The 13,376-nt window shown below is 40.9% G+C and overlaps 1 protein-coding gene, 1 long non-coding RNA gene and 1 pseudogene across 4 annotated transcripts; 2 read left to right on the top strand and 1 right to left on the bottom strand.

The window, feature by feature from the left end:
- The first annotated feature begins 4,776 nt into the window (after positions 1–4,776).
- On the top strand, positions 4,777–8,452 carry LOC139781152 (receptor-mediated endocytosis protein 6 homolog; annotated as a pseudogene).
- Positions 8,453–9,238: 786 nt separating this feature from the next.
- Positions 9,239–10,850, top strand: LOC139781145 (uncharacterized). Its single transcript, XR_011720435.1, has 3 exons — positions 9,239–9,944; positions 10,025–10,294; positions 10,483–10,850. It is a non-coding gene; the product is annotated as an uncharacterized lncRNA (long non-coding RNA).
- Positions 10,429–12,891, bottom strand: LOC139781143 (cGMP-dependent 3',5'-cyclic phosphodiesterase-like). 3 transcript variants are annotated; one of them, XM_071719973.1, is made up of 6 exons: positions 12,253–12,889; positions 11,916–12,025; positions 11,677–11,816; positions 11,405–11,591; positions 11,128–11,330; positions 10,429–11,055 (listed from the first exon to the last, which is right to left on the bottom strand). In XM_071719973.1, exons 3-6 carry the CDS (start codon positions 11,785–11,787, stop codon positions 10,870–10,872), a joined length of 687 nt encoding a protein of 228 aa, XP_071576074.1. In that variant the 5' UTR covers positions 11,788–11,816; positions 11,916–12,025; positions 12,253–12,889; the 3' UTR covers positions 10,429–10,869. The 3 variants fall into 3 exon arrangements, with proteins under 3 accessions (XP_071576074.1, XP_071576072.1, XP_071576073.1); XM_071719971.1 differs by having other exon boundaries at positions 11,916–12,891; XM_071719972.1 differs by having other exon boundaries at positions 11,128–11,309; positions 11,916–12,887.
- Positions 12,892–13,376: the final 485 nt, after the last annotated feature.

Genomic DNA, 13,376 nt, shown 5'->3' with positions numbered 1-13,376 from the left:
TGCTAACGACAGCTCGAACACTTCCGGCACCAAAGACACGCCATTCTTCGACAGCGCGACACACAAGTACTTTAATGGCGATAACAAACATCTCGTTAGAGCGCAATATTGGACCGGCATTCTGCAAGATTCCCAGAAGTAACTGAAGCGACAAGATCTTGGAACGGAGCTTGTGCGATCGGGATCGAGAGTGCCGTCCGGCAGCGGTTTCATAGAGAGCTTGCAGAGAGCACGAAACACCAGGACTGCATCCTTTTGCAGCACATGGGTGAATTTCGCAGTTACCATTCTCAGTGGCCGCCTTGTCATCGTTGTCCTCCGGACTGCCGTTCTCCAAACTGACTTTCTCTTCCAATGGCACCACAGATTTTACTACATCATCAAGAATACTCTTGACAATTGTTTGAGAATCAATGTTATCATTGCTAGAAGCATTCTCTAGACTTAGTTCAGCTTCAGTTTCGCCGTTTGCTATGACAGAACCCTCCTGCTGATGTTCCCCATCAAGCCTCACGTTCTCTTCCTCAGCCTGAGTCTCCATTCGCGCGAAGATCACGTTGATCATCTGCGTGAGAGTAGCACAGGCTGTTGTTTGATTCACCAGGTTGCGCGACGACAAGTAAACGTTGTAAACAGTACGAATTGTTAACAATACCGTACCCTCGTATACCTCCACATGCTGGCTTGTCATTACAGTCAGCAAAGCTTTAATAATCTGCAGCTGCACACTCTCACCGGTCTGTGGACCGGTGAAGCAACCGCAAATTGTCTCGACAATGCGCACAATCAGCAGCTTGTTAGGCTCCGTTGAATCAGGCACATTGCCAGTGAGATGGCTATATGCGATTAACATCTGCAGGCAGTCCAATGCTGTGTCACCACAATCCGTAGTGACTAGCTCTGACATGCTGATTCAAATGGCAAGAAGTACTTCTCAGCGGTAATGACATTTGAGTCGCTCAATTGGGCTGTGGCAGGGCGTTTGAGATAACCTCTTCACCCTGCACAGCTGGTATCTTTGATCTCGTTAAAGCCTGGTGTCCACGATGCAAGAACTGTGTCCAAGTTTCGGTTTAAGCCAATGAAACTGCTACTTCTCTGTAAGAGCTGCAAGTTGATTGGCTTTACGGAGGTCCTCTGCAAGATGGAATTATATGAGTCACAAACTTAATTAGCAACTATCGCTTATAATTACAGGCTTATTAGTCTGTATATTTATTTATTTCACTATAAAATAATTTTTAAAACGTTTATATTAATTCTGATTGCAGACGGACCTTCGGGAACACTAGCGCCTTCTTCTTTTAACATGAATAACTAAAAATCTATATTTCGGCTAATTACCGAGTTTATAAATATTTAATTAAAATTATCTGGGTGACTCACAAACCTTTTTAATCACACTTCATAACTCTTCATACGAAATACAAACGATTCCGTATAAAAACTTTTATTAATTTATTTATTTCGGCTAAATGCATGGTGTAAAAATAATTAATTAATTACGATTAAACGATGAATGACTCACAAACCTTTTCAATTGCACTTCAAAAGTCTTCATACGAAATACAAACGATTTCATATGGTAGATTCTTTCCCGGACATTCATTTCCGGTCAAATACATACGAATTGTTAAGGCCCGTATTCATAGCCAGTTTTATAGATGTTAGCCTTACATTTATATAAATAAACCTTAAGTCGTAAGCAAATAAACCAATCTTCGATTACTGCAAATGCGGCTTTTAACGTGAGATAATTTTTCGGTTTTTTTCGTTTTTAAGACTAATAATAAACCAACAAACGCTAAAATTAGACCAACAATCATCAGCAAACGATTACGCATCGATTAGGCTTTTTTTAAATTAAAAATAAAATTTTTCCGGCTAACTTAAGGCTAATTTTTCTTTTTTAATTTAAAAAAAAATTAAGAACCAACAAACGTTGTAATTAGGCCAACAATCACCAACAAACAACCAACAAACGATTAAAAAAAAAAAAAATTAATAAAGTCGCAGTTGACCGGCTAAGTTACGGGAGGTCCCGGCGTTCCAGGTGCGTCTCGAGGTTGCCAACTTGGTGGTTTTACCACTAGATTTGGTGGTTTTGAAAGCTTTTTGGTGGTAGGAATTATCGGTTTAGTGGTTAGCGGGAAATTTAGTTATTTCAAGATAATTTTAGTAGGAAATTTGGTGATTTTAAATAATTTGGTGTTTTTAGTGGGAAATTTGGTGATTTTAAGATAATTTTGTGTTTTTAGCGGGAATTTTGGTGATTTTAAGATAATTTGGTGTTTTTTGCGGGAATTTTGGTATATAATGTAATTTGATATTTTAAGCCTTGTGTACACGATACTAGAAATCGGTCCGAGTTTCGGTTTAAGCCAATGAAACTGCTGCTTTTCTGTAAAGCCTTGTGTACACGATACTAGAAATCGGTCCGAGTTTTGGTTTAAGCCAATGAAACTACTGCTTTTCTGTAAGAGCTGCAAGTTGATTGGCTTAAACCGAAACTCGGACCGATTTCTAGTATCGTGTACACTGCTATTCATTAATGCCTGGACTTCCGTTTGCCTGGAGTGACATTTCTAACGTGCTTATTCACATCTATGTGACTCAATGAGTTTCAGGTTGCGCAGGTTAAGCCCCTTGCACAATGCCAGGCTACAGGCATAGGAACAGGGAATAGAAATCAGAAATCATGTATAAATGCAGAATAAACAGTGACACAGGCAATAGACACAGAGTTTCCGTCACGTTCGAAATTCTGTGCCTATTGCCTGTTGCCAACCAATCATAGCATTCGAATTTTTTAGGTTGTAATTAACGATTTTTTGGTTATTTCCTGTTCCTATTGCCTGTTGCCTGGCATTGTGCAAGGGGCTTTATACGCATGAAAATGTCCCTAAAGAAACAGACTTAACCTATGATCGTTTCTGGCCGTATTTGACAGTTGTGAAATAAAACGGTTTGATAATGTCTTTTAAGTGTATGTCTTTAATATGTATTTTGTAGAATATAACTTTTTACGTATTTTTTCTATATTTATTTTAATAAATGGATAAGTATTTGCTACTTTTTCATTTTGCTTTTAATTATTATTAACAATACTACATATAATATTTACATTAATATTACTATTATTTTATAACTTGTAAACGTTTACAAATTCAACTATGTTAATAAGTGATAAAACTTTATTACATTTTTTGTGAAATAATTAATAATATTAAACTTCAGCAACTTATGTTTACAGAAATCGGCTCCGTTTTTGCGATCGCTGTTCTTATTATTGAAAAAAGGTCTTCTTGAATGTAATTGTCGGGATATAGATTTTCTTTGAATGTGGCGAACGCGCTCACGAAGCTACCCCTAAAGTGCTCTTCACACTACGTATCGCGGACGCGGATCGGATTAAGATTGCGGATCGCGGATCGTTATCTAGCCAATCAATCATTCGGATTGAGATTGAGATTGGATTGAAATTTTACCAATTAGAGCAAAGTTCACTAAACTTGAAGTTAGTTTTCTTTATTCTGATTGATTAAATTTCAATCCAATCTCAATCCCAATCCGTAGTCTGATCACGGCTATACGTAGTGTGACACGGGCATAATGCTGGGTCTACAATGCGAGTCGCAAAGTCGTGAGTCGCAAGAATTGACCAATCACAGTCGATTATTCTCCTCAAATTCATCTGTGATTGGTCAATTCTTACGACTCACGACTTTGCGACTCGCATTAGGCCCGGTCTACAATGGATGTCGTAACTGTCGTAAGTCGTGAGTCGTAAAAAATTGACCAATCATTAGTTGATTATTCTCCTCAAATTCGACTGTGATTGGTCAATTTCTTACGATTAACGACTTACGACAGTTACGACATCCATTGTAGACCGGGCCTTATAGACCCAGCATAAAGTGCTCTTCACACTACGTATAGCCCGTATCAGACTACGGATTGGGATTGAGATTGGATTGAAATTTGACCAATTAGAGCATAGTTCACTAAACTTGAAGTTAGTTTTCTTTATTCTGATTGATTAAATTTCAATCCAATCTCAATTCGTATGTATTTGACCGGAAATGAATGTCCGGGAAAGAATCTACCATATGAAATCGTTTGTATTTCGTATGAAGACTTTTGAAGTGCAATTGAAAAGGTTTGTGAGTCATTCGTTTAATCGTAATTAATTAATTATTTTTACACCATGCATTTAGCCGAAATAGATAAATTAATAAAAGTTTTTATACGGAATCGTTTGTATTTCGTATGAAGAGTTATGAAGTGTGATTAAAAAGGTTTGTGAGTCACCCAGATAATTTTTTATTAATTAAATATTTATAAACTCGGTAATTAGCCGAAATATAGATTTTTAGTTATTCATGTTAAAAGAAGAAGGCGCTAGTGTTCCCGAAAGTCCGTCTGCAATCAGAATTAATATAAACGTTTTAAAAATTATTTTATAGTGAAATAAATAAATATACAGACTAATAAGCCTGTAATTATAAGCGATAGTTGCTAATTAAGTTTGTGACTCATATAATTCCATCTTGCAGAGGACCTCCGTAACGAGATCAAAGATGTACCAGCTGTGCAGGGTGAAGAGGTTATCTCAAACGCCCTGCCACAGCCCAATTGAGCGACTCAAATGTCATTACCGCTGAGAAGTATTTCTTGCCATTTGAATCAGCATGTCAGAGCTAGTCACTACGGATTGTGGTGACACAGCACTGGACTGCCTGCAGAAGTTAATCGCATATAGCCATCTCACTGGCAATGTGCCTGATTCAACGGAGCCTAAGGGCGAACAAGCTGCTGATTGTGCGCATTGTCGAGACAATTTGCGGTTGCTTCACCGGTCCACAGACCGGTGAGAGTGTGCAGCTGCAGATTATTAAAGCTTTGCTGACTGTAATGACAAGCCAGCATGTGGAGGTATACGAGGGTACGGTATTATTAACAATTCGTACTGTTTACAACGTTTACTTGTCGTCGCGCAACCTGGTGAATCAAACAACAGCCTGTGCTACTCTCACGCAGATGATCAACGTGATCTTCGCGCGAATGGAGACTCAGGCGGAGGAAGAGAACGTGAGGCTTGATGGGGAACATCAGCAGGAGGGTTCTGTCATAGCAAACGGTGAAACTGAAGCTGAACTAAGTCTAGAGAATGCTCCTAGTAATGATAACATTGATTCTCAAACAATTGTCAAGAGTATTCTTGATGATGTAGTAAAATCTGTGGTGCCATTGGAAGAGGAAGTCAGTTTGGAGAACGGCAGTCCGGAGGACAACGATGACAAGGCGGCCACTGAGAATGGTAACTGCGAAATTCACCCATGTGCTGCAAAAGGATGCAGTCCTGGTGTTTCGTGCTCTCTGCAAGCTCTCTATGTAACCGCTGCCGGACGGCACTCTCGATCCCGATCGCACAAGCTCCGTTCCAAGATCTTGTCGCTTCAGTTACTTCTGGGAATCTTGCAGAATGCCGGTCCAATATTGCGCTCTAACGAGATGTTTGTTATCGCCATTAAAGTACTTGTGTGTCGCGCTGTCGAAGAATGGCGTGTCTTTGGTGCCGGAAGTGTTCGAGCTGTCGTTAGCACTGTTTCTGGTGCTGCTCGCCCGTTTCAAGATAGATAGATAGGCTGGTCCACTTGATAGATAAACTTCAAATTGACAATGGTAAGCAAGTTGAACGTCAAGCACCTGCGCACAATTACATCGCTGCGGCTGCAGTCGCACCGGCGTTGCTATCAGCTAATCATATTTCTGCGCCTGTTTTGTCAGAGAAGTCCCAAAACGGTGACGTGAAAACAGAGGTTTGCATTTCTTCACTTAATTCTTCTGTCAATCTGTTGTCTTTCCCACCGAAGAACGTTATACATCTAACGTGAATTTTGTGAATCAGGAGTTGGACAGCTGCATGGCGTCAGTCGGGAATACCGTAGGCCGATTAAGCACGGCTAGCGTAACATCCAGCAGCAGTTCCGGATCAGAACCTCGTGTGAAGAGTAACATTTCAACGTCAGATTTACCAACACCAACGGTTAATGGCACGTGTGACGCGGTAGATGGTTCGATTCCCAATTTTTCCAAATGCATCAACGGGAGCTATTCCAAAGAGCATAAGCTTTGACATGACCGCCGAGCGTGGCGATAAGGAATTGTTGGACAACGATTAAAAAACAAACGCGGTTTCTTTGGTAAATTAAAATTGTCATTGAAAAATCGTAGAGGTAAAGCAATCCGCGTGACGGACGACAGATGTTTCGATCGAGAAGCTGGTGGCGACGGCGTCGATGTGTGCAGGCACAGATTACGCAGGATTATGTCGGAAGATGTAACATCATCCGGTAATGTCGCGGGCGGTAAGATATTAATAAATAACTATTAACAATTATCATATATTATTTTGTTACAATATAAACGGTTTCTGTTTTAATAGTTTTGTAGAATCGAAGATAAATCGGAAAGTAATGCTAAAAAAAAGGAAAAGTTTTCCTGCAAGTTTTAGACAGTAATAAATTGTTCTTTTGATTAATTTCAGATACTACCGATGATATATTAGCGAAATACAGAAGAAAGCCAAGCGCAGCTAGGCGATACAGCTTCGGTCGAAAGCAATCAGTCCCATACAAAAGAGGTGGAAGACGAAAGACTTTCAATCGATTCGAATAATGTAGAACTCTCTTATGCTTTTGCGGATGCTAAAAGAAAATTACGTATGGTACTTAGCACTGCTGACCTTCAACACATTCCATGGAATACTTCAGAGGTATTTATTGTATTATTTTTCAATCATGGCGTACAAAACAAAGTGTGATTTTTTTATGGATTACTTAATTACTTAATGTTCAAATATTCGCACATAACATTTTATTACAGAGACATTGTTAGTCGCAGAAAGAAAACGAACTGGTTGCGTTTTTACAACTACAATTGGCAGAAGCTATAAACCTGCAGGATATGGCATTACTAGCTCATCTTCATGAAACTTTACGTTGCGTGCGTCTATTTAATGACGATGGATGTAGAAAGCTCTTCAAATCACTTCGAGAGGATTATCAAAAGCGATCTCCTTATATCGCATATTTAATCAGATGTCGTCAGGGATTGCTGTCGACATTAGCTCACTTAGATAGGTACTGTTTATATATAAATATCATCTTTGTATGTAATGTATAAGTAAATGTAAGATGTTTAAATGTAAGATGTTAACCGTTTAATAATAATATTTTTCAGATTATGCGTGCGAGTTAAGTGCGATCGGGATGCTATCAATAATCATCTTGTATCCGTTTGTGTGAGGGTATTTTTGGAAAAAAAGAAGGCTTTCCTCCTGCGTTTCTGCGAAGAGTTTAAAAAGCTTACGCTAGCTGACGAGAAACAGGATCTCGTGGATAATTTTCTAGGGAAGGTCCACGTGGAAATGGACAACGATCCGATCTGGCAATGTACATGAATATAATTATTTATCTCGCAATTGATCTTAGCGGAGTGCTCAGAGACGTCTGAACTTACTTCTTACTTTCAGCGGCGAGCGCCAACCAGTTAGATTTGGCGAGTCGTGGTGGAAAGAACCGTCATGGCATGGGTATACCACAATGCGCTCTATCTAAATGAAGATGGAGATGTATATAGGGACCAGCTTTTTCACGGTCACATCAAAAAGTTGGCAAAGGTCGTAACTCATCCAAATCACAAGGACCTACACATTTCAAAAGTTTATCATTACGAATGCCCCTGGTCATGGGCGCAGGCTGAATTGGCTGTGATATCGGCGTATAAGACTCCTAGGGATAAGTTGCAGTGTGTATTTCGTTGCGCGACTACCATCATGAATCTCCTCTCCATGGCGTCGGAAAGAGGCATACCTGCTGCCGACGATCTGACTCCCGTGCTGGTCTATGTCATAATCAAAGTATGCGATTGAAAAGAGAATTGTGATTTTAGCAAGAAGAGTGATTGTTAACGTGTGCTTAATTTCAGACTAATCCGCCGTCGTTGTATCGACTGTTCAATATGTAGACAGCTTTTACGGGAATCGATTGGAGGGAGAGGAACAATATTGGTGGACGCAGTTCTGCGCCGCGATCGAGTTAAGACAATGGATTAACAGTTTCTCAAGAGTATCACGATAAATAAGATTAGATTCGATGCTGGTGATAATGTAGAAATGTATCATAATCATAATTTGACGATTTCATAAAGAAGAAGACCAATATCTTGTGTAAAGCTAGCTGAACAGTTTTATGCTTTCAGTATCTTAATTAAAATTCTTAAATAGCCTCTTAAATAGTCTAACTGTTAGTTCTTTCGCACGTTATTATGTAACATTAGCAAAGACTGAATCAGATTATACGTAAAGTGTGGCTTTATCTTTATTTGTAACTCTATTGTACAATTTCACAGGACATCGAAAAAAAAGAAACGTTTAGATATTCTATAATTTATGTGTAAACAATAAAGAACTTATAGAGATTGGGTGCGTTCAGCCGATACTCCGCTAGCCTAGCGCACGTAAGCAGCGAGCGCTTTGCTACCATTTGCTACGGAAAAATTTGGCTGGACAGAAGCGCTAGTAGTTAGCGGTTGTTAGCGGTTGGTCGTTGCAAATCAAAACCGCTACCAAACGAGCGACTGCTCACGATTGCTAGGCTAGCGGAGTATCGGCTGAACGCAGCCAATGACATCTTAAGATTTTACTTAGGATGGTCTTAAATATAAGAACCCACTATGAATACCGGTCATAATGTCCCTAGATAGGCAGATTAGGCTGCGGTCCACTTGACGCTACAAATGCTTCGAAGCATTCCTCTTCTCTTTTCTTTCAATGAAGAAAGAAGGAGAAGAAGAACGCTCCAAAGCATTTGTAGCGTCAAGTGGACCGCAGCCATAGGCTGCGTTCGGGTAGCGCGCTATTATAAGGCCGTGGCACATAGAAAAACTTAAGCAGTAAAACTGAAGCAGTAAGCAAATCAGCCAATCACAGTCAAGAACTTAAGGCACGACCCTAAGCGGTAGCGAATCCATACCATTGATTTCCTTACTGCTTAAGTTTTACTGCTTAAGTTTTTCTATGTGCCACGGCCCTTAGCGCTATTGCATCATTGGCTGAGTCCAGCCGACCCTCTGCTACCCGTAGCGCATGTAAGCGGCGAGCGCTTGCTACGCAAATATTCGGCTGGACAGAAGCGCTATAGATAGCGGTTGTTAGCGGTCGCCATCTTTGTTTTCATCGAACCTAACCCAACATAACCGCGAGTAACACCGAACTAATCTCGTTGTGCGACGACGACGACGACGATCGTGTACTCACAAAAAATACGCGTAACGAGCTCGAGAGCGACGACAAGAGCCTGCAGGAATTGATAGAGAGCGAGCTGGCGCTGAGGATCTGCTCGAGCAGCACCGACGACGAAGCCGTCGAGGAAACCGAGAACGTCGTCACCCAACCGAAGACGATCAAGAGGATCGTCCTGGACCGCCGGCAAAATCCCGTCGACGTTAACGCGCAATTCATAGCGGCCGAGAGCGAACATTATTCTTTGATCGAGGAACCGTGTACGGCCACCGAAACGGTAATTTGTCTCCACACATCGACCTCGAGGTCGTGAAACCAGAACCGGTGCGCTTCCACGACGAGGAAGAGGATCAGGCGTTCGTCGAACAGCCGGAAGCTGGTACGGGCGTTGTAATTATTCAGAAAACGAACGAAAGCTCATTAATCAAAAGTCGAGCCGCGACGAAGTCGTCGACGTTAGCAACGACTACGAGTATCAGGCGGTCATCAAGGAAGTCGTACTTTTCACGGTTGATCCAGATTCTAGCAATATCGAGCGATCTCCTAGACGGACCAAGCTCCCAAACATTCCATAACCTGAGAAATTTATTGATGTTTCGGTGAAAAGTCTCTGAAGAACTATGAATAACTGAAGCAGGTATTATATTTCTTTAAATTATATATTATTGCAATATAAAATATATCGATAAACACATGTATGAATTTTTCATTTTGCAGTTTGATTGTGTGAACACTCTCTCCGATCAGGGACATCTAGAGGAGACATTCGCTTTGGGAGACACAGTGACGTCTTTATAAGGAGCCGGAGCGGCTGCTCACAATCTGCTCCTGAGTGGCGTCTTCCGAGGAGGAAAGGAAGTATTAGCACGTGCTAGACTAGCACTAAATGGAACGCAAGTTCACGTGCAACTATCTGTTCTCTGTCAAGATCCAGATGTCGCTGAACTAATAGTCGCGTCCGTAGGATAGAGATCGCAGTGATACAATGTAAGAATTTTCACAATAGGAAGAAATACATTCACTGATTGCTGTAAAATAACTTTTATAATGTAAGATTATCATTACATATACATGGAAATTATTAAAGAATACTGCTTGTATTTCTTTCTATCGTTAATATATCATGTGACTTTTCTTTAATGTATTACAATAATCATTAATTACAATATTCTCAGATTTTGCCTTCGTACAACAGTCGCATGCTGAATACGCAGAGTATCATTCGCTTTGGGAGACACAGTGACGTCTTTATAAGGAGCCGGAGCGGCTGCTCACAATCTGCTTTTGAGTGGCGTCTTCCGAGGAGGAAAGGAAGTATTAGCACGTGCTAGACTAGCACTGAATGGAACGCAAGTTCACGCGCAACTATCTGTTCTCTGTCAAGATCCAGATGTCGCTGAACTAATAGTCGCGTCCGTAGGATAGAGATCGCAGTGATACAATGTAAGAATTTTCGCAATAGGAAGAAATACATAAAAAATACTGTAAATACAGTATGAATCTAAAAATTGTTACGTTACAAAATAAAATTTATTGAATCATACATTACTTCGTATTTCGCATCAGTACCTTGCAAGGGTCGGCATTTTAATTTGCTTTAAGAAATTCAAGTCTGTAAACATTTTAATAGTGTAGCAAGGTATATGTTTGTAAGGTACATTCCTCGGACTGAAGTGAAATTTGTTGAAATCTTTAATATTGTGGTCGTCCCCGCAATTTAACAACGCTTGCACAGCAGATTCCTCCACCTACAAAGAAATCCCTCTACGTAATCCATTAATCGATTATAAAATATATCGTTTGTCCGACAAATGTCTTACCTTCATGTGATACATCATTATCTCGTTACTAAGCTTATTTCGAGCTTGAGCGTCCTGCATCTTTTTATAAACGATACTATGCATTATCGATATACCGCAATAGATACTGAACGCTGTCGCGATCTGTTCGTCAAAGGCATCGAAATACAAACCGTTTATTTTATTGCACAATTGAGCCACTCCTAAAACATAACTCTTTACATCTTCAGGTTTTTATTACAATTTATTTCAATTGCAACATTCTTGCAGGACGTTTAACCCAGTATGTTTAATTTACCAACAATGCCTTTCTCGTCCCGTATTGGAAAGCACAAAATATTTCTAGTCCTAAATCCTGTCGCCTCGTCTATCCCGCGATAAAAAAGGGGATGATTGTAAGCATCTCGAATATTGAGTAGTTTACCGGTGGTCGCACCATGACCGGCTATACCCTGTCCAATAGGTATTCTCATCTCGCTTATAGCCTAGGAACGTTAAAAAAAAAAACGTCGAGTTAATTACAAAACATTGATCCATTTGCATGTGAAATTAACTGCGCAAGTTACCTACTTCTCCCGTGGAAATGCCATCGAACACTTTGGCAACCAAATCTTGTTGATCGGGATCCAAAAGGAATAAAGAGCATCTCTCTGCGTTTGTCAAATTTCTGACCTCCGCCATAATCTCGCGCAGGAGATCAGAAAAGTCTCCTAGATTTTGGATTGGAAGATAAATAAAAGATGGTACAGATTAAACATCTTGGAGTATAATATATTGGATATATATTGTACTTGGGAGTTGATTCATACCCAAATACGTGAAGAGCTTCCTAGAAACAGCTAGTAAATTTTGACACTGTCGTTTCACACGAATTTCCTCGTAGCAACGCAACGAACTGAGCAAGTATCCAAGACAAAACCTGCGATATTTTTTCATTCAATATAAATTACGTTCCATTGGCAATCGTACAGTATTTCTATGTACAGTATTTCATCATCATCATCATCATCATCATCATCATCATCATCATCATCATCATCATCATCGTCATCATCATCATTCAATAATTCATTCAAAATCAAATTTACAATATTTTCCATACTGGTTATGGATACGCCAATTTAACAAACACTATAGAATACTCGCTGTCGTTGCTAACGTTGACGACTTCGTCGCAGCTCGACTTTTGATCGCTTTCTGAATAATTATCGGCGCAACGCCCGCGCCGGCTTCCGGCTGCTCGACGAACGCCTAATCCTCTTCCTCGTCGTGGAAGCGCACCGGTTCTGGTTTCACGACCTCGACGTCGATGTGTGGAGACAAATAACCGTTTCGATGGTCGTACGGTTCCTCGATCAGGGAATAATGTTCGCTCTCGGCCGCTGTGAACTGCGCCGGAGGTCCAGGACGATCCTCTTGATCGTCTTCGGTTGGGTGACGACGTTCTCGGTTTCCTCGACGGCTTCGTCGTCGGTGCTGCTCGAGCAGATCCTCAGCGCCAGCTCGCTCTCTATCAATTCCTGCAGGCTCTTGTCGTCGCTCTCGAGCTCGTTACGCGTATTTTTTGTGAGTACACGATCGTCGTCGTCGTCGTCGCACAACGAGATTAGTTCGGTGTTACTCGCGGTTATGTTGGGTTATGTTCGATGAAAACAAAGATGGCGACCGCTAACAACCGCTAAGAGCTGTCCAGCCGACCCTTCGATAGCGCTAAGCGGCGTTGCGATCAAAACCGCTACCAAACGAGCGAACTGCTAGGCTAGCGGAGGTCGGCTGAACGCAGCCAGTAACCAATCACAGAGCCGTATTAGCATCTTAAGATATTACTTAAGACGGTCTTGAAACAAGATCTGATTATGAATACCGGCCTATATCCATACATTGGCTGCGTTCAGCCGATACTCCGCTAGCCTAGCAATCGTGAGCAGTCGCTCGTTTGGTAGCGGTTTTGATTTGCAACGACCAACCGCTAACAACCGCTAACTACTAGCGCTTCTGTTCAGCCAAATTTTTCCGTAGCAAATGGTAGCAAAGCGCTCGCTGCTTACGTGCGCTAGGCTAGCGGAGTATCGGCTGAACGCACCCATTCTAGCAGTCTACAACCTTAAACATCACATTTTGCATAGATGGGATAAATCATGGTAAAAACTCACATCCAGGCATTATTGAATAGCAGTGTACTTGGCCCTTAGGCCGGTATTCATAGTCAGATCTCATTTCAAGACCGTCTTAAGTAATATCTTAAGATGCTAATACGGCTCTGTGATTGG

The sequence above is a fragment of the Temnothorax nylanderi genome, unplaced genomic scaffold (assembly GCF_030848795.1).
Source record: "Temnothorax nylanderi isolate EJ_2023f unplaced genomic scaffold, tnyl_v1.0 TNYL_tig0318_pilon, whole genome shotgun sequence".
Taxonomy (NCBI): domain Eukaryota; kingdom Metazoa; phylum Arthropoda; class Insecta; order Hymenoptera; family Formicidae; genus Temnothorax; species Temnothorax nylanderi.
The sequence above is the reverse complement of the archived record's forward strand: the minus strand, read 5'-3'. Positions and strand labels throughout refer to the sequence as shown.